The sequence below is a fragment of the Oncorhynchus clarkii genome, chromosome 18 (assembly GCF_045791955.1).
Source record: "Oncorhynchus clarkii lewisi isolate Uvic-CL-2024 chromosome 18, UVic_Ocla_1.0, whole genome shotgun sequence".
Classification (NCBI taxonomy): Eukaryota; Metazoa; Chordata; class Actinopteri; order Salmoniformes; family Salmonidae; genus Oncorhynchus; species Oncorhynchus clarkii.
Genome location: NC_092164.1, coordinates 54,932,458 through 54,954,897, shown reverse-complemented (window position 1 = coordinate 54,954,897; position 22,440 = coordinate 54,932,458). Strand labels below are relative to the sequence as shown.

The window sequence follows — 22,440 nt, the reverse complement described above, 5'->3', positions numbered from 1 at the left end:
CATGCCACTCAAGTTTCAATCACTTATGAACTCCCCTTCCTCAGGGCGGAGCTAGATAGCATTTGTGTCCAATCAGCATGTGGGAATCTGGCTGTGTGTGTGCATATTCATGAGCAGTAGCATTGTTTGTCCAATGAGATTGTGGGAACCTGTCTATGGGGATACATTATTCATGAGGCAGCGGTGTGTACAAGTGTTTCTCAGTGTGTGTGTGTGTGTCTTGGTGTGTGTGTGTGTTTGTGTCTCCATGTATGTGTGTGTGTGTGTGAGGGGCTTTCAGGAGCTCCTGTGTTCACTGGGGCAGGCTGTAGGGCTGTGTTACACCTCTCTCTCATTCCATCTCTCCCTCCATCCAACCATTCCTCTACACCACTTTTACTGGGTGGAATCTTCGGGGCTGCGCACATAGCCCCCATCCCCCTTTGGATTCCCTAACGTTTCTGTCCCGGCTTGAAGGAGAAGACAGGGGAGAGCGGGAGAAAGCAAGAGAAGAGAGGATTTAGTGCTGAGGAGAGAGAGAGGGAGAGGAGAGAGGGATCATGACTGGACTCTCGGCTGTGTTGAAGAGCTGGGTCGCCCTGCAGACTCTGTGCCTGGCTCTGGCCCAAGTGGTGAGTGGAGTGGACAGGGGAGGTTAGGGGTGTACCCAGGCTGGGTTGCTTCTGGCTGGGGTATGGTGAGATAGAAGTCCCCTTGGAGAGAGGGACTAGTGGTGAAGGTAGATGGGGACTACTGTGCTTGATATGGTTTTGTTGTCACACCCACTAGTTGTGGTTGGAAAAATACATTTTGGAATTGGGTTGTTTCAGAAAAGTGAATGAATTCAATCTTGTTTCAGGGCTTGAGTGTATCATCATAGTCATAACATTGTTGTAATGATGAGTCTAGAGCTGCATGAAGATCAGTTGTGTAGTGTGTGTATGTGTGTGTGTTGTGTGATGTGGCATTGTACATACATATATAGTGTATCTTCCTGCCATGGACTATGTGCCTTGATTCTGTGGATGACGTTTCTACCTGAATACAGATGAAGAATTGGAATGTCTCCTTTATTTCTGAAGAGCAGTTGGAGGGGAGACAAAACCATTTCAATTTTTTATTCCTGAAGAGCAGTTGGAGGGGAGACAAAACCATTTCAAATGTTTGTCAAAAAGGAGATTCAGGACAGAGTCATCAAGGGAGAGCGGCACACTGGAATTCGGCTGGACACACACACACACACACACACACACACACACACACACACACACACACACACACACACACACACACACACACACACACACACACACACACACACACACACACACACACACACACACACCAGGCCGTGTATTCAAGACACCCATGTGCCTTTACTGCGAAGCCCCCTATTCAAACACACACACACACACACACACACACACACACACACACACACACACACACACACACACACACACACACACACACACACACACACACACACACACACACACACACACATGCGCACACAGAAACACAGACACACAGAGAATGACCGACCATAAGATGCCCTCCACCAAATCACACCTACGTGCTATCCAACAGAAAGTTACCAGTGGATCTGTCTGAACAAACAGGACCATTGTATTGAATTCCCAACCTTATTTCTAAATGATTGGCAGAATTCTGGAATACATCTCCACACAGTATGAGGATTCTGTGTTGTGACTGCATAAGACTGATTGAAATCGATTCAAGGAACTGCATTTCCAAAGGAAGGGGATGGGATGGGGGGAGTGCTTTGGTAAACATCTTTCCTCCCCCTACCTACTACCTTAGATTACTTGGTGACAAATATTTTTGTTTTACACCCATTTTGGAAGCAATATACTTCTTACAGGATGTGAGATTTTTTACATTTCTATATGAAAAATATTTATTTTCATGAGCTCTAGATAATTGTATTACATTTCTTACATTGTTCCAAATACAGTCTTAGAAAAAAGTGTTCCAAAAGGGTTCTTCGGCTGTCCCCATGGGAGAACCATTTTTGGCTCCAGCTAGAACCCTTTTAAGTTCCAAGTAGAATGCTTTTGGGTTCCTTGTAGAACCTCTGTGGAAAGGGTTCTACATCGAAACGAAAAGGTGTTCTACCTGGAACCAAATAGGGTTCACAAAGGGTTCTCCTATGAGGACAGCCGAACAACCCTTTTAGGTTGGAAGAGTGTAGGCTACCAGTGGTATTGGATTTGTATTGGCCTTACATGCTTTATCAAAATGTGATGGGTATGGGTGATGTTTCTAGGTGATTCATTCACTTCAAGTTTATGATGCATTTGTCTTGTTTCTAGGATTGTATTCACATGAAATATAACATTTAATTGTAGCTATTAATTCCCACTTGATCATGTGTGATTGTCTCATGTGACGTTGCTGTGCCTCATTTATCAATTAGGACTATGCAAACATTGGTTCAAAAAAGCACCTGGTTCAAAACTAGTCATATCTCCATTATCAAAACTAGTCATATCTCCATTATCAAAACTAGTCATGTCTCCATTATCAAAACTAGTCATGTCTCCATTATCAAAACTAGTCATATCTCCATTATCAAAACTAGTCACATCTCCATTATCAAAACTAGTCATATCTCCATTATCAAAACTAGTCATGTCTCCATTATCAAAACTAGTCATGTCTCCATTATCAAAACTAGTCATATCTCCATTATCAAAACTAGTCATGTCTCCATTATCAAAAGGCCTACAATAAAATGACACACACAATCCCAAAACGTGTGAAATGTTTTACTGCATTACAGTTATCTCACATTGTCTTTATAGTATGAAAATAATATGTATCCAATTGGATGAATACCAAAAAGTGATACATTCTAAGGCCAGGTAATTATCTACAAAACCTCTGCACACTTCTAAACGCTCCATTTTGTTTTCATTTTTTCCAGAGCGGTCCTCCAGGACCTCAGGGCAATCCCGGCCTGCCTGGGCCCTCTGGCACCCCCGGGTCCGACGGCATTGATGTGAGTATTACCTCCGCTTCGCCCTGAGTCAACAGGTTGTCACAAAGACGGGCATTGTACCCAATAGAGCGCTCTGAGGTAGTACAGCGGTTACACCACCAGAGGGCGGACGGAATGAAAACACAGAGGCACAAAAGAGCTCTGTTTCCCACAGCAAGAGAGGTCTTTGAGTTGGGGGCTTTATCTCCTTCCCGAGGGAAAGGTTCGGGATCATATCGCAGTGATGTGATACCTTTGAGGTATTCTCAGTCTAAACAAAACCATGTTCTGAAAACATGTTGAGAATACAGAATTACACCATGAGTGGACAAAGGAAGAAACTAATGGTGAGGCCTGTATGATCCAAAACGAATGTGATGTTACAAGTTAGGCACGCTTTAATCCAATGCAATTAGTTGAAGAGCCGTTTCATCCCCAAAGCCAGGTAGATCTACTGTTAAAGATAATGGTTTAGGATTATGTCAATTCCCTCAGTCAGTTGGACATTCCCTATCTAACTAATGGAAGGCTATGGACTGGCAGGTTGATGTTTGATGTGAACATGGATCCTCTCTTGTGGGCTAGAACTTGGAATAGCTTTTGAGGGCTCCAGGGTCAGATATTTATCTGCTATGGTATGTGATGTCACCAAAGGGTGGGCTGTAATAAGTATGCTGTGAAACACAATTCTGGCCAACTGTAGATGCCGGCTGCATTTCATTCCAAAAAGGTTGTTCCATCCCATCTGCCCTTGTTCACTCTCCTTTGCAGACCTGGGTGGACTAGGGTAGGTGTCAGCAATAGCTCCAACTAGTTTCTGCCATATATACCTATCCAGTCCTATCATGATTGGAAAGTTCCCTCACTCCACATTGAGGGCGGAGCAAACATGAGCTGTCAATCATGGCTGGATCTTTAAAAAAAATCATTTTCCCCCTCATCTCCACCTGTGACAAAATGACCCTTGCAGATCTGTATGGAACGGGATAGGTGTATACGCAATAGGTTGATGTCACTACTAGATACTATGCATCTCAGTGGTCTAAAGTGGCTTCCTCTCCTTATCTGATCTTTCTTATTCCTGATCTGAAACACTGGCTAAATGAAAGCAATATTGAGGGCGGGTTACACTTTATTTTAACGGTCCATTATAAACCATTTATAAGGCATTTACAAAACAATTGCACACCATTTAGGGTTAAGTTAGGGTTATGTAAATGTTAGGGTTAGGGTTAGGGTTAAATAACACTTTAGATTAGGGACTGCAAAAATACTTTTACTTATGATTAGTAAATAGTTGATAAATGTGGGAGTAATAAGTAATAAAAAAGTGTTACTAGGGAGCCTACCAGGAATGAACTTTCACTTGTCCAGAACTTACAGGAAAAGTCTGTTCAGATTGAGGAAAGGAGATAAGGTAAGGAAGTCACTGTTCGGTATTGAGATATAGCCATAGTCTTCTGTTTGGGTCAGGGGGAGGGTCCACCAATCCTTCCAGATCAACAAGGGGCTGTCATCAAGGAATTCTATGTCAAGGACTTCGTAATCTACATAAACTGACTTCCATGTCATCAATCTCAGAAAGTAGTGAACATACAATACCAATTGTTAATATCATGTCTTTCTTTCTTGTTCCTCTCTCTCTTCACAGGGGGAGAAAGGACCTCCTGGTCTTCCTGGCCCGACAGTAAGTTAATGTATATGCATATGTGTGTGTGTGTGTGTGTGTGTGTGTGTGTGTGTGTGCATACATATTCAAGGGTGTTTCTTTGTGTGTGTGTGCGTTTGTGTGCATGTTCAATAGTGTTTGTGTGAGTGTGTGCCCTTTACAATGACAATATCTCTGATGTGTGTGTTTGTATACCTGACTATGGCTGTGTCGCTGTTCTCAGGGCTTGAAGGGGGAGCCAGGTGAACCTGGTCCAGGTGGAGCTCCAGGAGAGAATGGCATTGACGTAAGTCTCCTGTCAATCAGCTGCTAAGTGTGTCTGTAAGAGACTGACAGCAAGACAAAGAAAATGTGAAGGAGAGAGAGAGAGAGAGAGAGAGAGAGAGAGAGAGAGAGAGAGAGAGAGAGAGAGAGAGAGAGAGAGAGAGAGAGAGAGAGAGAGAGAGAGAGAGAGAGAGAGAGAGAGAGAGAGAGAGAGAGAGAGAGAGAGAGAGAGAGAGAGAGAGAGAGAGAGAGAGAGAGAGAGAGAGAGAGAGAGAGAGAGAGAGAGAGAGAGAGAGAGAGAGAGAGAGAGAGAGAGAGAGAGAGAGAGAGAGAGAGAGAGAGAGAGAGGGATAGAGAGAGAGAGAGAGAGAGAGAGAGAGAGAGAGAGAGAGAGAGAGAGAGAGAGAGAGAGAGAGAGAGAGAGAGAGAGAGAGAGAGAGAGAGAGAGAGAGAGAGAGAGAGAGAGAGAGAGAGAGAGAGAGAGAGAGAGAGAGAGAGAGAGAGAGAGAGAGAGATAGAGATAGAGAGAGAGAGAGAGAGAGAGAGAGAGAGAGAGGGATAGAGAGAGAGAGAGAGAGAGAGAGAGAGAGAGAGAGAGAGAGAGAGAGAGAGACAGAGAGAGAGAGAGAGAGAGAGAGAGAGAGAGAGAGAGATAGAGATAGAGAGAGAGAGAGAGAGAGAGAGAGAGAGAGAGAGAGAGAGAGAGAGAGACAGAGAGAAAGAGAGAGAGAGAGAGAGAGAGAGAGAGAGAGAGAGAGAGAGAGAGAGAGATAGAGAGAGAGAGAGAGAGAGAGAGAGAGAGAGAGAGAGAGAGAGAGAGAGAGAGAGAGAGAGAGAGAGAGAGAGAGACAGAGAAAGAGAAATGGATGAATTTGTGGGGGAGAAAGAGAGAGATAGAAAGAGAGTGAGAAAGAGAAAATAGAGACAATGTTTGTGTGTTTGTGTAAACATGTAGGAGTGAAAAGCATTGATGTAAATCCTGATGCATTGATGTACTGTAACCTAGCTAGATAGACTGAGTTTCATGTTGTTATGAAGGTGGCTGTTTTCAGGAAACTGCTTCTCTCTAAATAAGGTAACGGAAACACACTCTGCTGGTCTCACAGTCACATGCTGAGAAACATTCCACAGGGATTTACCCTGTAATCCGGCCCGGAATCTCAATCCTAGTTTTCCTGCCGATTACCTGGAAGTGTCAAATCCAATCAGACTACTGATAGTCTCAGTGCTGTAATGGGAATTCAGGTCACATGTATAGTAGATGTCACAATCCCCAGGCTCTGGCAGGCACTAAAGGTGCAATCTGTCAACTTCATTTGAAAGTGCTGCCCCTGCACTTGTTTGTAAACTGTGGGGTGAGTCCTGAAAAAAGTAGCAGGCTGTTCAATAAAAGTTTAGCATTAGAAGAGACAGAAGTCACCTTACAGTGCTGTGTTATTAGAGCACATAATGAATCCAAACCAATCTTATATTTACGACAACCTCATTATTGAAGTCCAGAACTAAAGTAACACTCTATTGGTGATCCAAACCGATCTTACTGACTGAACACATCACTCTATCTCTCTACGTCTCCAGGGTTTGATTGGAGCAAAGGGAGATCGGGGTCCTGTCGGGAACCCTGGACCTAAGGTAAGGACCATGGTGGGAGTCTACATTGGATGCAAACTATGAGAGAATAAACCCTCATGTTGTTGTTGTTGTTGTTTATTGTTGTTTTCTACAGGGCCAGCCTGGGCCTGGTGGTGAACCTGGACCCACTGTAAGTACTAACGGACTCAACAGAACCTGAACACTGTTCAGTACAGACTACATATAGCCTGAACACTACAAATCCACTGGAACTAACCCTCCGTCATCAGTAGGGCCCAGAGTTTTACCCACACATGACCTAACTAGGATTACAGAGGTATGGGGGAGACCCTAGTCATAGGGGTTACATAACACTTGGAGTCAAGGTAATCTGATCCTAGATCTGTGGTTAAGGCAGGTTGAGTAAGACTACATGTAATTACAGTAAAGCACACTAGATGGTGCTGTGTAGCTATATTTGACAGACGACTAGAAAGACTGTACTGTATTGATAGAGTGGAGTTAGTGATATGCTCGGATGAAGCATTGAATTCAATGAATTCCATTACTTATTTTGACACATTAAACATTGAACACACATTGATTGCTTTCTCTACGTTTGGGTTAGATTGATGAACACTGTCTGTCTAGTGTTCTGTCTCTGTAGACACATCTGCTCTTAATTCAATTCAAATAAGATAATTGTTGAAACAAATCATACATGAGTTATTATGCACATTTGTTTGTGATTATATGATTACAAAGACTTAACTAATCTAATCACAGACTTAACTAATCTCTCATTCCCCTTTCCCATTCCCTCTCTCTCTCTCTCTCTGTAGGGACCCGGACTGCCTGGGCTCGCTGTAAGTAGCTATTTGTTAATTATATCCCTGTAATTAAAGACTTCCTCCCAAAAAAATAACTAGTCAGACACTACATATTACATTCTGAACGGAATTACATTGGCAGTGTATCCTCTTCTGGAACTAGTCAGACACTACATATTACATTCTGAACGGAATTACATTGGCAGTGTATCCTCTTCTGCCAGATGGATGAAGATCCCCGTCTTTTTCTCTTCCTCTTTGTCTTTAGGGAGCCCCGGGCCCAATCGGCCTCCCCGGTAAAATTGGACAGACTGGATCTCAGGTAAGACCCTTACCATTGTTGTCTTATGTCAGATAGCATACGTTACAGAATCTGTTAGCTACTCTTCATCTTCATCATTTCATTCCCACCATCCTCTTGCTCCCTCTTCTCTCAGGGCATATTGGGAGCACCTGGACCTCCAGGAATTCCAGGACCCCCAGGAAAACCAGTAAGTTTACACCTAGAACCAGCAAGAAACCAGTAAATAAACATGTAGTACAAGTAAAAACCAGCAAGTACCAACCTAGTAATAATAACCAGTAACTTAAAACCTGTAGGAAACCAGTAAGATGTTGTGGGCTGTAATAAGTCATAAATAAAACCTGTAGGAAACCAGTAAGATGTTGTGAGCTGTAATAAGTCATAAATAAAACCTGTAGGAAACCAGTAAGATGTTGCGGGTTGTAATAAGTCATAAATAAAACCTGTAGGAAACCAGTAAGATGTTGTTGGTTGTAATAAGTCATAAATAAAACCTGTAGGAAACCAGTAAGACGTTGTGGGCTGTAATAAGTCATAAATAAAACCTGTAGGAAACCAGTAAGATGTTGTGGGTTGTAATAAGTCATAAATACAACCTGTAGGAAACCAGTAAGATGTTGTGGGCTGTAATAAGTCATAAATAAAACCTGTAGGAAACCAGTAAGATGTTGTGGGCTGTAATAAGTCATAAATAAAACCTGTAGGAAACCAGTAAGATGTTGTGGGCTGTAATAAGTCATAAATAAAACCTGTAGGAAACCAGTAAGATGTTGTGGGTTGTAATAAGTCATAAATAAAACCTGTAGGAAACCAGTAAGATGTTGTGGGTTGTAATAAGTCATAAATAAAACCTGTAGGAAACCAGTAAGATGTTGTGGGCTGTAATAAGTCATAAATAAAACCTGTAGGAAACCAGTAAGATGTTGTGGGCTGTAATAAGTCATAAATAAAACCTGTAGGAAACCAGTAAGATGTTGTGGGCTGTAATAAGTCATAAATAAAACCTGTAGGAAACCAGTAAGATGTTGTGGGCTGTAATAAGTCATAAATAAAACTTGTAAGAAACCAATAACTTAACGCAAAAGAAAAACGTTTCGTTACAAGCAAGAAACCATTGTTCCAGAGATAACCCCGTAATCCCAGTCCAGATGACCAGTACATTCTCACCAGTAAGTGTACCAGTATGCTCCCCAGAGCAGCTCAATGAAGCATAATTGTACACAGAGCTGTGTGTGTCTCTTAGCTCGCCAGTTCTTCTACAATGTACACAGGGAGTGATTTCAGGTGTGGAGGAGCCTCACAGAGAGTGATGCTCCCAGCCATGGGGAGTCTATTTGTCTTGGTTTACCGGTGTTGCAGAGTAAATAAAGTCCCATTAGATCTGGCTCCCCTGTCTCATCTCACTGCTTCCTGCATACCTCAGCTGAGGGGGGCCATGTTGTACTGAAACTCAGGACACACGCAGTCAGAACAGCTGCCTCAGCACTGTCTTAAACAATGATCACCTTAGTCTTCTTCTTTCTCGCTCTCATTCCCGTTCTCTCTCTCTCTCTCTCTCTCTCTCTCTCTCTCTCTCTCTCTCTCTCTCTCTCTCTCTCTCTCTCTCTCTCTCTCTCTCTCTCTCTCTCTCTCTCTCTCTCTCTCTCTCTCTCTCTCTCTCTCTCTCTCTCTCTCTCTCTCTCGCTCGTTCTCTCTCTCTCTCTCTCTCTCTCTCTCTCTCTCTCTCTCTCTCTCTCTCTCTCTCTCTCTCTCTCTCTCTCTCTCTCTCTCACTTCATATGTCTTCTGTTTTCTTTGCATATTTCTCTATTCAAACATATATTGTTGTCACTCTCTCTTTCTCTAGGGACCTCCAGGGAAGTTCTTGGGAGGAGAGGAGGGCAGTGCAGACTTCCAGGTAAGATCCCTCTGTATCTGTTCTATTCCACTGTATCTGTTCTATTCCACTGTATCTGTTCTACCCCACTGTATCTGTTCTACCCCACTGTATATGTTCTATTCCACTGTATCTGTTCTATTCCACTGTATCTGTTCTACCCCACTGTATCTGTTCTACCCTACTGTATATGTTCTACCCCACTGTATCTGTTCTATTCCACTGTATCTGTTCTACCCCACTGTATCTGTTCTACCCCACTGTATATGTTCTATTCCACTGTATCTGTTCTACCCCACTGTATCTGTTCTATTCCACTGTATTTGTTCTATTCCACTGTATCTGTTCTACCCCTCTGTATCTGTTCTATTCCACTGTATCTGTTCTACCCCACTGTATCTGTTCTATTCCACTGTATCTGTTCTATTCCACTGTATATGTTATATTCCACTGTATCTGTTCTACCCCACTGTATCTGTTCTACCCCACTGTATCTGTTCTACCCCACTGTAAATGTTCTCTTCCACTGTATCTGTTCTACCCCACTGTATCTGTTCTATTCCACTGTATTTGTTCTATTCTACTGTATCTCTTCTACCCCTCTGTATCTGTTCTATTCCACTGTATCTGTTCTACCCCACTGTATCTGTTCTATTCCACTGTATCTGTTCTATTCCACTGTATCTGTTCTATTCCACTGTATCTGTTCTACCCCACTGTATCTGTTCTATTCCACTGTATCTGTTCTATTCCACTGTATATGTTCTATTCCACTGTATCTGTTCTATTCCACTGTATATGTTCTATTCCACTGTATATGTTCTATTCCACTGTATCTGTTCTATTCCACTGTATCTGTTCTATTCCACTGTATATGTTCTATTCCACTGTATCTGTTCTACCCCACTGTATCTGTTCTACCACACTGTATCTGTTCTACCCCACTGTATCTGTTCTACCCCACTGTATCTGTTCTATTCCACTGCATCTGTTCTATTCCACTGTATCTGTTCTACCCTACTGTATCTGTGCTACCCTACTGTATCTGTTCTATTCCACTGTATCTGTTCTACCCCACTGTATCTGTTCTACCCTACTGTATCTGTTCTACCCCACTGTACCTGTTCTACCTCACTGTATCTGTTCTACCCCACTGTACCTATTCTACCTCACTGTACCTGTTCTAACCCACTGTATCTGTTCTACCCCACTGTATCTGTTCTGCCCCACTGTACTGTACCTGTTCTACCTCACTGTACCTGTTCTACCTCACTGTATCTGTTCTACCCCACTGTACCTGTTCTACCTCACTGTACCTGTTCTAACCCACTGTATCTGTTCTACCCCACTGTATCTGTTCTGCCCCACTGTACCTGTTCTACCTCACTGTACCTGTTCTACCCCACTGTATCTGTTCTACCCCAATGTACCTGTTCTACCCCACTGTCCCTGTTCTACCCCACTGCATCTGTTCTACCCTACTGTATATGTTCTACCCCACTGTATCTGTTCTATTCCACTGTATCTGTTCTACCCCACTGTATCTGTTCTATTCCACTGTATCTGTTCTACCCCACTGTATCTGTTCTACCCCACTGTATATGTTCTATTCCACTGTATCTGTTCTACCCCACTGTATCTGTTCTATTCCACTGTATTTGTTCTATTCCACTGTATCTGTTCTACCCCTCTGTATCTGTTCTATTCCACTGTATCTGTTCTACCCCACTGTATCTGTTCTATTCCACTGTATCTGTTCTATTCCACTGTATATGTTATATTCCACTGTATCTGTTCTACCCCACTGTATCTGTTCTACCCCACTGTATCTGTTCTACCCCACTGTATCTGTTCTACCCCACTGTAAATGTTCTATTCCACTGTATCTGTTCTACCCCACTGTATCTGTTCTATTCCACTGTATTTGTTCTATTCTACTGTATCTCTTCTACCCCTCTGTATCTGTTCTATTCCACTGTATCTGTTCTACCCCACTGTATCTGTTCTATTCCACTGTATCTGTTCTATTCCACTGTATCTGTTCTATTCCACTGTATCTGTTCTACCCCACTGTATCTGTTCTATTCCACTGTATCTGTTCTATTCCACTGTATATGTTCTATTCCACTGTATCTGTTCTATTCCACTGTATATGTTCTATTCCACTGTATATGTTCTATTCCACTGTATCTGTTCTATTCCACTGTATATGTTCTATTCCACTGTATCTGTTCTACCCCACTGTATCTGTTCTACCACACTGTATCTGTTCTACCCCACTGTATCTGTTCTACCCCACTGTATCTGTTCTACCCCACTGTATCTGTTCTATTCCACTGTATCTGTTCTACCCTACTGTATCTGTTCCACCCTACTGTATCTGTTCTATTCCACTGTATCTGTTCTACCCCACTGTATCTGTTTTACCCTACTGTATCTGTTCTACCCCACTGTACCTGTTCTACCTCACTGTATCTGTTCTACCCCACTGTACCTATTCTACCTCACTGTACCTGTTCTAACCCACTGTATCTGTTCTACCCCACTGTATATGTTCTATTCCACTGTCTCTGGGAGCTGGTTATAAGGGAGGGAATTGTGTGGCAGTGTCAGCTCTAGAGACAGGAGGAACTAGAGTCCTCTAGAGTCCTCATCAATTCCTCTCTCCTTTTTTCTCCTCCTCCCTCGCTCTCATTAGAGAAGGGTCCTGTCACAGAAGATTCACACTCTTTCTCTCATAAACTATCTTTCTCTCCAACCGTCTATCTCTCTTTCTCTCCCTCTCTCTCCTTTCATCTGACACCGAAAGAGGATTCACAGCCTCCCTCAAGCCCCTCTCACTCCCTTCATCCATGCACCGCCCGCACCCTCCCACACCCTATCTTCATCCATGTCCCTCATACTGTAGTGTTGCTTTGTTCACTTTTGGCCGAGGATATTCAATTATACTTAGACTTGTGACTTTGGTGTTCTCCTCACTCTTCCTCCCCCCCATAGACTCTTAGAAAAAAACATTTTGGGTTCCAAGTAGAACCCTTTTTGGGTACCTTCCGTCCTCTCTTTCTCTCTCAACCACCTATTTCTCTCTCTCTCTCTCTCTCTCTCTCTCTCTCTCTCTCTCTCTCTCTCTCTCTCTCTCTCTCTCTCTCTCTCTCTCGCTCTTTCTCTCTACAGTGTCCAATCAACTGCCCAGCAGGGCCTAAGGGTCCCCAGGGACTGCAGGGGGTCAAGGTAAGTGAGTCATCATCGAAGGGAAAAAATCTAAATAAGGATATTCAAAAATCAAAATAAGGATATTCTGTATTCTGTTTACAGTATTCCTGTCAGTGCTGCTGTCATGTATTGGCTGAATAATTAGTTCATTGATTTAAACATCTATTTGTATCTATTAGGGATCCACATTAGCTGTTGCCAAGGCAGCAGCTACTCTTCCTGGGGTCCAAAAATTACATTTAAAACAAAAGATAAAACAGTCCATAATGTAACATTATTACACCACTACATATCTACAATACAAAATGTAATATCACCATACAACAATATTACAAGGTATGTGTGTGTAGAGTGCGTGTGCTAGCTTTTGTGTGTGTCTGTACCATTGTGTGTGTGTGTGTCTCTTCACAGTCCCCACTGTAACATAAGGTGTATTTTTATCTGTTTTTAAATCTGATGCTACTGCTTGCATCAGTTATGTGATGTGGAATAGAGTTCCATGTAGTCATGGCTCTATGTAGTACTGTGCACCTTCCATAGCCTGTTCTGGATTTGGCATGTCTTGTGGAGTATGCATGGACATCTATTACTGTTATAACAGTAAACTAACTTAATATTCTCTTTTAGGGACACAAAGGTCGTGCTGGTGTGCTGGGAGAGCCTGGTAGCATCGGGAAACTGGTGAGTCTTATCGAGTCTGTCTATCTGTTTATTGACATCCCAGCGTTTCTGTGTTTTGTGGGTCTCTGGCTAATCATTGACACCTGCAAGCGCATCCACAACAAAGTTTAATAGGTTACAGATGCATGGTCTTGGATCTATCTGAAACACAGTAACAAACACACACACACACACACACACACACACACACACACACACACACACACACACACACACACACACACACACACACACCAGTAGAAGAAGCAGGTTTAGCGCTAATGAAGCCCCCTGAGGCACATGACTGGCACTAATCTGGGTGAGATTAGTCAGGCCTGGCCCGGGCAGCCAGGCAGCACGCAGTGAGCTCAGATGAAAGGGATGGTTGAGAGCCAGGTACATGTGGAGTGGATAAGAGAGTAGGAGTTAGAGCGGCCTACTCAGCCTGGTGCTTTAAGCAGAGCTAATGAGCCCCCAGTGGGACCTGAGACACTCCTCCAGAGTAGGAAGGTTTAGCACCTGATCTGCACTCTGTCTGTCTCAGTCTGGCACTGCACTGCTGATCACTGCTCAGTGACTGAGTCAGAGGCACTAACATGAACACACACAGAGAACACTTCATTCTGCTGGCCGGTTTCAGTTAGCTTCTATTTACTAAGGAGTTATGTGGTAGAGATAATCAGCTGGCACCATTACATACATGAAACACTCTGAGATGTTATTGTCACACTTTTCATTTCTATCGCTCTCCTTCTCCCTCTCGCTTGCTCTCTCTCTCTCTCTCAGGGTACGAAGGGAGAGGTCGGCGTCTCTGGGGAACAGGGAATCCCAGGACCCCCGGTAATGACCTTCATCTACCTATGACTGAACTTAGATACACAATGTTTCTTTTGTTTTATATATAGATTTGTTTACCCCTTTTTCTCCCCAATTCGGTGGTATCCAATTAGTAGTTACAGTCTTGTCTCATCGCTGCAACTCCCGTACGGACTCAGGAGAGGTGAAGGTCTAGAGCCGTGTGTCCTCCGAAACAACCCAACCAAACCGCACTGCTTCTTGATACAATGCCCACTTAACCTGGAAGCCAGCTGCACCAATGTGTCAGAGGAAACATCGTAAACCTGGCGACCATGTCAGCGTGCACTGTGCCCGGCCCGCCACAGGAGTCGCTAGTGCACGATGGGACAAGGACATCCCTGCCGGCCAAACCCTCCCATAACCCGGACGACGCTGGGCCAATTGTGCGCCGCCCCATTGGTCTCCCGGTCGCGACTGACTGCGACAAAGCCTGGACTCGAACCCAGAATCTCTAGTGGCAGAGCTAGCACTGCGATGTATAGATACACAATGTTATGAAAACATTATAGTACAGCAATATGGTCAGAGCCCAGACGTTGTGAGAATGAAATACAGATATGATGCCACTTTGTCCTTTATTTCAACTCTCTTTCTCTCCATGTCAGGGTCCTATGGGATTGAGGGGTTACCCTGGAATGATGGGCCCCAAGGGAGAAGTGGTAAGTTACAACACATCTCTCTACCTCACTCCCTCCATCCTCCACCTCATATGGAGAGAATCCCAAACTCTCTCTCTCTCTCCCTGTCTTTTCCCCTCCCCCTTCTTTCTCTCTCTCTGGGTGTTGTCTGGGGCCACTGTTCCTCCATCTATAGTTAATGATCCAGGAGAGCCGTCCATCTTAGCATTAGCTGTGTTAGCCAAGTTAGCGCCCAGGTCCAGCTAGGTGCCAAGCAGAATGGCTGGCTGTTTGTGTATCTCATATTTGTCAAAAGTATTAATCGCTACCTGATAATCATCCTTTTATCACAGTGGTTAGCATGTTAGTGCTCATTAGCATGTACATAGATACTGAAGGAGATACATAAATATAAATAAGAGTCGAAACATACAAGCCATTTATTACTATGCATGACCTTTAATCTACTTCCTGAAATACCAATGAGCACTCATTATCATTTCCTACCTCGCAGGGACCTCGTGGTTACAAGGGCATCAACGGACCAGTTGGCCAACCTGGACCCCCAGTGAGTATCTAGGTCTTGGAAACTGGTATTTCCAATTGTGAGTTGATAGGTTTAATTGATAAATCTGATCAGAAGTGTTTGTCTCTCCCCGGTAGGGTGAGGAGGGACCCCAGGGACCACCTGGAGAGGCTGGGAAGAAAGGAGATTTGGTGAGTGTTTTATCTGCCAGCTATCCAGTTTTTCATCAGTGTCTAACTTACTCACACGGATGAGGAGGATGATAATAATCATGATGTTGATGAAGATTATGATAATAATCTTTTCTACAGGGTGGCCGAGGTATCAAGGGCCCACATGGAGCCGTTGGCAAGAAGGGAGAGAACGTGAGTGAACACCCTGACTTCACTTGTCTATTTAATATTATAGTCTGGTGTCTACTATTACTACAATGTAACACAGTCTACTGTTCATATTGTGGTCTGGTATCTACTATTACTACAATGTAACACAGTCTACTGTTCATATTGTGGTCTGGTATCTACTATTACTACAATGTAACACAGTCTACTGTTCATATTCTAGTCTGGTATCTACTATTACTACAATGTAACACAGTCTACTGTTCATATTCTAGTCTGGTATCTACTATTACTACAATGTAACACAGTCTACTGTTCATATTCTAATCTGGTATCTACTATTACTACAATGTAATACAGTCTACTGTTCATATTCTAGTCTGGTATCTACTATTACTACAATGTAACACAGTCTACTGTTCATATTCTAGTCTGGTATCTACTATTACTACAATGTAATACAGTCTACAGTTCATATTCTAGTCTACTGTGTCGTACCTATTAACTGTGTTGGAGATATGGTTAGCCATACAGTATTATGGTAACTTCTGTCTGGTGTTTCAGGGTCTGCCTGGTATTGATGGAAAGGACGGCACTCCTGGCATCCCTGGAATCAAGGTAAGGCCTGGCGTAGATGTAATCTATGCACCTGTAGCTGTAGTTGTAGCTGTCCCTGGATCTTACTTGGATTAATGGTCATGTGACGAATATGGTGATGATGATAATGATGACATAATAATAATGATGATGATAATGGTGATGTAATGGTGGTGATAATGGTAGTGGTGGTGGTTGTGATAATGGTGGTGGTGATAATGGCGGGGATAATGATAATGTCGACAATGATAATAGTGATGTGGAAGACGGGGATGGTAATGGTGATAATGGCAATGATAAAGGTGATGTTAATAATGGTGATGTTGATAATGGTGATGATGATAATGATAATAATGAAGTTGATGATGATGAGTCTCTTCTTCCTCTCTCTGTAGGGTGCCCCAGGGCAGGCTGGGAGGCCTGGTGGTCCCGGTCACCAGGGAACAGCAGTGAGTAGCAAGTTTGGTATCCAACATCTGTGTGTGTGTTAATGTGTGTGTGTTCGTGTGCCCATCGTTATGATTGTGAGAAGGAACGAGAGAGAGTGATTGACCTCAGTTAGTCCATGTAAACAAACCCAGCTCTAACCCCTCATTGTCACCCAGAACAGGTAAAGAAAGGGTGAGTCTCCTCACCTCCATAAGTCACCCCCCCCACATGCACAGAACAAAAAAACAGACAGACAAAAAACGAGCTGGGAATTATCTGTGTTTTCTGGGCAAGCATCCAGCTTGACCCTTAGACTCAAGCCTTTTTGGAATTTAAACCACCTTGAAATTGCTGCATCTCTCCACCGGCGAGTGATTCATCATAATCAAATGTTTGTGTGTGTGTGTGTGTGTGTGTGTGTGTGTGTGTGTGTGTGTGTGTGTGTGTGTGTGTGTGTGTGTGTGTGTGTGTGTGTGTGTGTGTGAGAGAGAGAGAGAGTAATGGAGCTTGGGAGTTCTATGATACACACCATCAATGTTTAACACAGTCGCAGACTTTTAACACTGGCACATAGATTATCATCTACTCAGCCATGGCAGTAGCCACACACACACACACACACACACACACACACACACACACACACACACACACACACACACACACAATATGTCTGGCCACTGCTGTGACACCAACACCACTGAAAAGCTTGAAGACAGTTGTAAAGTAGAAACATAGAATTAGGGGTCACTTAGAAGCCCTTTATTTGACCTTTGACCTTCTCTTTGACCTTGTCTCTCTGATAGGGTTTGCCTGGCAGCCCCGGAACCAAGGGTGGACCTGGAGGCAAGGTAAGGCTATGACCAATCATCACCTTTTATTGTCCTTCTGCATCACCACAATAAAGAAAACAGGAAGGTCATTTAACGTGCTTAGACTCCCTCAACTGATAACCACTTCCTGTTCGGTTTCCCTTCAGGGAGAGCCTGGTCCCAGAGGCCATGTTGGAATGTCTGGTGCCCCAGGACCTCAGGTAGGTCACCTCACTTGCTCATGTGTTTGTTTGTTTTTTACACAGCAGAATGCATATTTTTATTGTGGCTGTTGCTGATATGAGGATCTTAACTCTCTCTCTCTCTCTCTCTCTCTCTCTCTCTCTCTCTCTCTCTCTCTCTCTCTCTCTCTCTCTCTCTCTCTCTCTCTCTCTCTCTCTCTCTCTCTCTCTCTCTCTCTCTCTCTCTCTCTCTCTCTCTCAGGGTGAGCCTGGTCTTCCTGGTGAAGCTGGTATGGAGGGTGTTCCTGGTCCTAAGGTATCTTCTCCAACAATCCGTCATTATAACAAGTCACCATCACTACAACAAGTCACCATCACGATAACTCTCTCTCTCGCTCTGTCTTTCTCTGATACCTCTCTTTCTCCTCTCTCCTTCTCTCCCTCAGGGTGACAGAGGCCAGAGGGGAGCTGTAGGGCCACAGGGTGTTCTCGGCAAGGCAGTAAGTCACTTCTGTACAGCTCAGCACAAACATACAGTTTTGTCTAAATCAGTGGTTGTCTTCACTTGACCAACAAGTCGACACACATCTAGGCAAGAATATAATCTAAGTGTTGTTGTGTCTCTGCAGGGCAACAAGGGTATGAGAGGACCCATGGGTGTTCCAGGGGCTCAAGGCATCTCAGGAACTAAGGGAGATAAGGTGTGTGTTTTGTGTTTGTGTGTACCTGCGTAAAATACATGTTTGCTTGTGTGTGCTCTTGCATCTGTAAGTTTACAGAGGTGTATGTATCGAGACATTGTTTGTATGTGTCCGTGCGAGTGCATTCGTGTGTTCGTTTGTGTTGAACATTGAAGTCACAATAGGGATTCATTTGAGTCTAACCATACACGTGATCATGCAGTTACCCAAACGGCCCAGTGGTGGCAATGTTGAACCACGAATCCTGCAGCCGTTCTCTCGCACAGAGCCTAAGCAATATAAATGATAGCACTAGAGTCGTCATCTCCCATGTCTTTAGATGAAACTACATCTTTCTTACTGTGCGCTGTGTCTCCTGCAGTCCTTGGCCAGATCAATATATTGTCTTTGCTCTTTACTATAATGTATTAAGTATTTACTGTGGGACTTGTCTGTCTTCACAGGGATTCCAAGGAAAAGTTGGGGCGAAGGGTGACTTTGTGAGTAGCAGTAAGCCTGTTACTTTAACCAATGGCGTGGCCGCATGCTGAAGTATCCACAATGACTGCTATAGCAATAGGCATTGGCCAATGGTCAATTGATTTAACTGGTTCTTTCTCGTTCTCTCATCTTTCAGGGGGATCCTGGTGTAGAAGGCTTGGCTGGGGAGAAAGGAGAGACGGTGAGTGGCTTTATCAGGATGAGATGGGGGAGAAAATGCATCATATCTTTAAATTCGTGAAGAGGAATGATTGAATCTAAGGGGAAAATTCAAACTTCCTAACTGTAGAGCCACAGTTAGTATTTCAGACTGGAGTGGACTGACCTGTCTGTATGTCTGTCTCTCTCTTTCTCGTCCTCTGACAGGGTTTGGGTGGAGAGCCTGGACCCAAAGGACAGGTAAGAACATCACTGGGGTCCCATCCAATCACACCTCATTGATAGCAGATGGAAGCCAGTCAAAGATAGTCAAAACTAATCAAAGCTAGTTGAAGCTATTCAAAGCTATTTAATACTAGTAGAAACTAATCAAAGCTAGTTAATACTAGTAGAAACTAATCAAAGCTAGTGGAAGCTATTCAAAACTATTCAATACTAGTTGAAGCAAATCAAAGCTATTTAAAACTTGTCAAATCTAGTCAATGCCAGTTAAAGCTAATTGGAACTAGTTGAAGCTAGTTGAAGCTAGTCCAGGACATTTGAAGCTAGTTGAAGCTAGTCAAAGGTAAGTCGAAGTTAGTTGAAACTAGTTGAAGCTAGTCAATGCTAATCAAATGCTATCTTAGCATCAAACAGTGCTGTCATTTTGGATCTAATTTGTTCCTCTTTCCTCCACAGCAAGGAGTGAGGGGAGAGCAAGGGTTCAACGGCCCCACAGGAGACTCAGGTAAACCAGGAGACCAGGGACCAGGAGGACTGCCCGGGCCTCGTGGCCTCAACGGCGAGAGAGGACTGCCAGGCATGCCAGGAATCGTGGGGGCAGCTGTGAGTCCTAACGAGCGGAGGGAAAAGCAGGGATTAGTGAGATTGTGGTGTGATTATACTGACTAGAGAATGCTAGTGACTGACTTATTGATTGATGATTGGTTTGTATGTTTTCTTTCCTCTCCTCTACCTTCCTTTCCTCTATCCATCATTTACCATCCTGTCATCCATCTTTCTCTCTCTCTCTCCCTCTCCTTGCTCCTCTACAGGGACGGGATGCATCTGACCAGCACATCATTGAGGTGGTTCTGAAGATGCTGCAAGGTAGGAGATCACAACATTATAAATCTGCTGAGTCTACTGAGTATCTGGGTAAAACATGGACTATACGTACTATAGCTAATATACATCCTCTATTTTCCTCATCCAGAGCGTCTGGCGGCTGTAGCGGTGAGCGCTAAGCGTGCCGTACTGGGTGGAGCCGGTGTCATGGGTCCCCCTGGTCCTCCTGGACCCCCAGGAGCTCCCGGTGGTCAGGGCCCACACGGCCTCACCGGCGCCCGCGGCATCCCTGGCATGTTTGGAGCCTCCGGCCAGATTGGCAACACCGGACTGAAAGGTAGAAACTGAAATGGGTGACGTTCCAGATAAAAATGAGACACTGATCACTCAAAAAGTAATATAACTTAGAAAAGATCACTGACCCCTCTCCACCCCTCCATCTTTCTCTCAGGAAAGAGAGGAGCAAAGGGAGACAGAGGAAATTCTGGCAAACCACATCCTGGTCAGCCAGGACCCCCTGGAATACCAGGTGAGGCACCACATGCACTCTCCTAACACACGCACACACGCACACACACACACACACACACACACACACACACACACACACACACACACACACACACACACACACACACACACACACACACACACACACACACACACACACACACACACACACACACACACTTAGAAGTGACCTTCCTCTACACATCTATCCAGTTATTAAGAAGCTGTACCAACTTACCTGAGGAAGTTACAGTGTAAAACTGAAACTCTCTTCAAAGGAATGTAGTAAATTAATTATCTCTTTTTTCTCTCTCCTCCTCTACCTCCTCAGGTCCTCCTGGTATTGACGGCGTGGCTCGAAACGGTAAGCCTGGCGAGCGAGGCCCCCAGGGCTCGGCAGGAGAGGCTGGTCGTCCCGGTAAGGCGGGCCCCACTGGTCTTCCAGGGTTCTGTGAGGCTGCAGCCTGCCTAGCTGCCTCGGCCTACACCTCCCCCAGACTACAGGACTCCGCCAGGGTCAAGGGCCCCGGAGTCTAACCTGAGACCTCTCCATCAAGAGCCCCACAACACCAGGAGGGAGAGAGAGAGAGAGAGAGAGAGAGACAGACAGAAGAGAGAGAGGAGGGATAGAGGAGAGAGAAAGAGAGAGACCACTCTCCTTCATTGGATATCATTGAGAGCGAGATGTGGGGGCAATACGATCGTGAATGATGTTGTTCCCTGACCCTTAAACTGATGACCTTCAGTTCTACTGTTTAGAGACTCTGTTTGCAACACATACCACATCCACCCACTTTAAATCACCATGATGACAGCCACTCACAGCCAATAACACCCCTCTGAATTTATAATCTCTGGTCAGGGATTGGCGGATGTAAATATCAGTCACGTCCAACTGCCCCACCCCCACCACAGAGGGAGAGAGAATGAGAGAGAGAGACGTAGTGACATCTGAATATCATGTCCAGTGACATCATTGATGACGTCATCATCAGCCGTAGCCCCTGGACTGGGAGGAGCAGAGATATACTTTGAGTCCAATGATTGGTGTTTTTGTTTTGTACCGTGGTCACTTTAAATTGGATTGATTTATATCTGAAATATTTATATTTAAATATATGTTTTGAGGGAAATAATGCAAGCATATGCCCACCTCCTCTCCCCACCAAACAAGAAGTGCCGTACAAGTGTACACAAAGGTACCAATAAAATATTGAAATCTAAATCTACACTCCATACTGTACCTTTGGAAGATGTATTGCTAAATCTGTCACCTGTATGCTTGAGTGAAATAGTCAAACCCCTTTTTGTTCACATGTACAGTGCCACCCCCGTCTGCTTTCGCCTCATTTAGAAACAAATGATTTCTTTAGATTTGATATTTTCCTGTAGTTGCCTGGCAACAGCATATTCTGATGGGCACTCCCATCTATCTCCCATAATACAGTGCTGTAAATCTTTGTAAATGTGTGTTGATTTTATGTAGAGAAAAAAAAGAGGATGGGTTAGAATATGAACCGACCAAAACAACCCCTGTGTTAATGAATCTAATCAGCAATAAAGTTTCAATGTTCAAATGACTGCTTTTCCAAACAGATCAGTTACACAAATCAATATTTATATGCCACTGTCAACTAACTTCCATGGAGTCAATCAATGTCAACATTCTAACAACAAACAGGACTGGTTATTTTCATTAACAGAAGCAATTCTATTTGTTGTTCTTTATATGATTCATCTGTAAAGACTTAGGTTAGATTTTTTTCCCTGGTTGTTCAGGTCAACCAATTCCAAACCAATAAAGAAGAACG

The 22,440-nt window shown here is 43.9% G+C and overlaps 1 protein-coding gene across 1 annotated transcript; it reads left to right on the top strand.

Moving 5' to 3' along the window:
* The first annotated feature begins 371 nt into the window (after positions 1-371).
* Positions 372-22,209, top strand: LOC139373703 (collagen alpha-2(IX) chain-like). The gene is made up of 32 exons (XM_071114581.1): positions 372-611; positions 2,930-3,004; positions 4,635-4,670; positions 4,876-4,938; positions 6,495-6,548; positions 6,643-6,678; positions 7,331-7,354; positions 7,587-7,640; positions 7,756-7,809; positions 9,468-9,518; positions 12,672-12,728; positions 13,338-13,391; positions 14,157-14,210; positions 14,834-14,887; positions 15,360-15,413; positions 15,509-15,562; positions 15,683-15,736; positions 16,277-16,330; positions 16,705-16,758; positions 17,545-17,589; positions 17,718-17,771; positions 17,995-18,048; positions 18,179-18,232; positions 18,362-18,433; positions 18,877-18,912; positions 19,050-19,094; positions 19,280-19,312; positions 19,751-19,897; positions 20,107-20,161; positions 20,268-20,456; positions 20,571-20,648; positions 20,961-22,209. The coding sequence occupies exons 1-32, from the start codon at positions 540-542 to the stop codon at positions 21,164-21,166; spliced, it is 2,076 nt and encodes a 691-aa protein (XP_070970682.1). The 5' UTR covers positions 372-539; the 3' UTR covers positions 21,167-22,209.
* Positions 22,210-22,440: the final 231 nt, after the last annotated feature.

Bases quoted from the DNA above. Each gene is read 5' to 3' on its own strand.
- LOC139373703 (XM_071114581.1), top strand. From the start codon at position 540: ATGACTGGACTCTCGGCTGTGTTGAAGAGCTGGGTCGCCCTGCAGACT. The intron at 13,392-14,156 runs GTGAGTCTTATC...TCTCTCTCTCAG, and splicing joins CTGGTAGCATCGGGAAACTG to GGTACGAAGGGAGAGGTCGG. The intron at 20,457-20,570 runs GTAGAAACTGAA...TCTTTCTCTCAG, and splicing joins TGGCAACACCGGACTGAAAG to GAAAGAGAGGAGCAAAGGGA.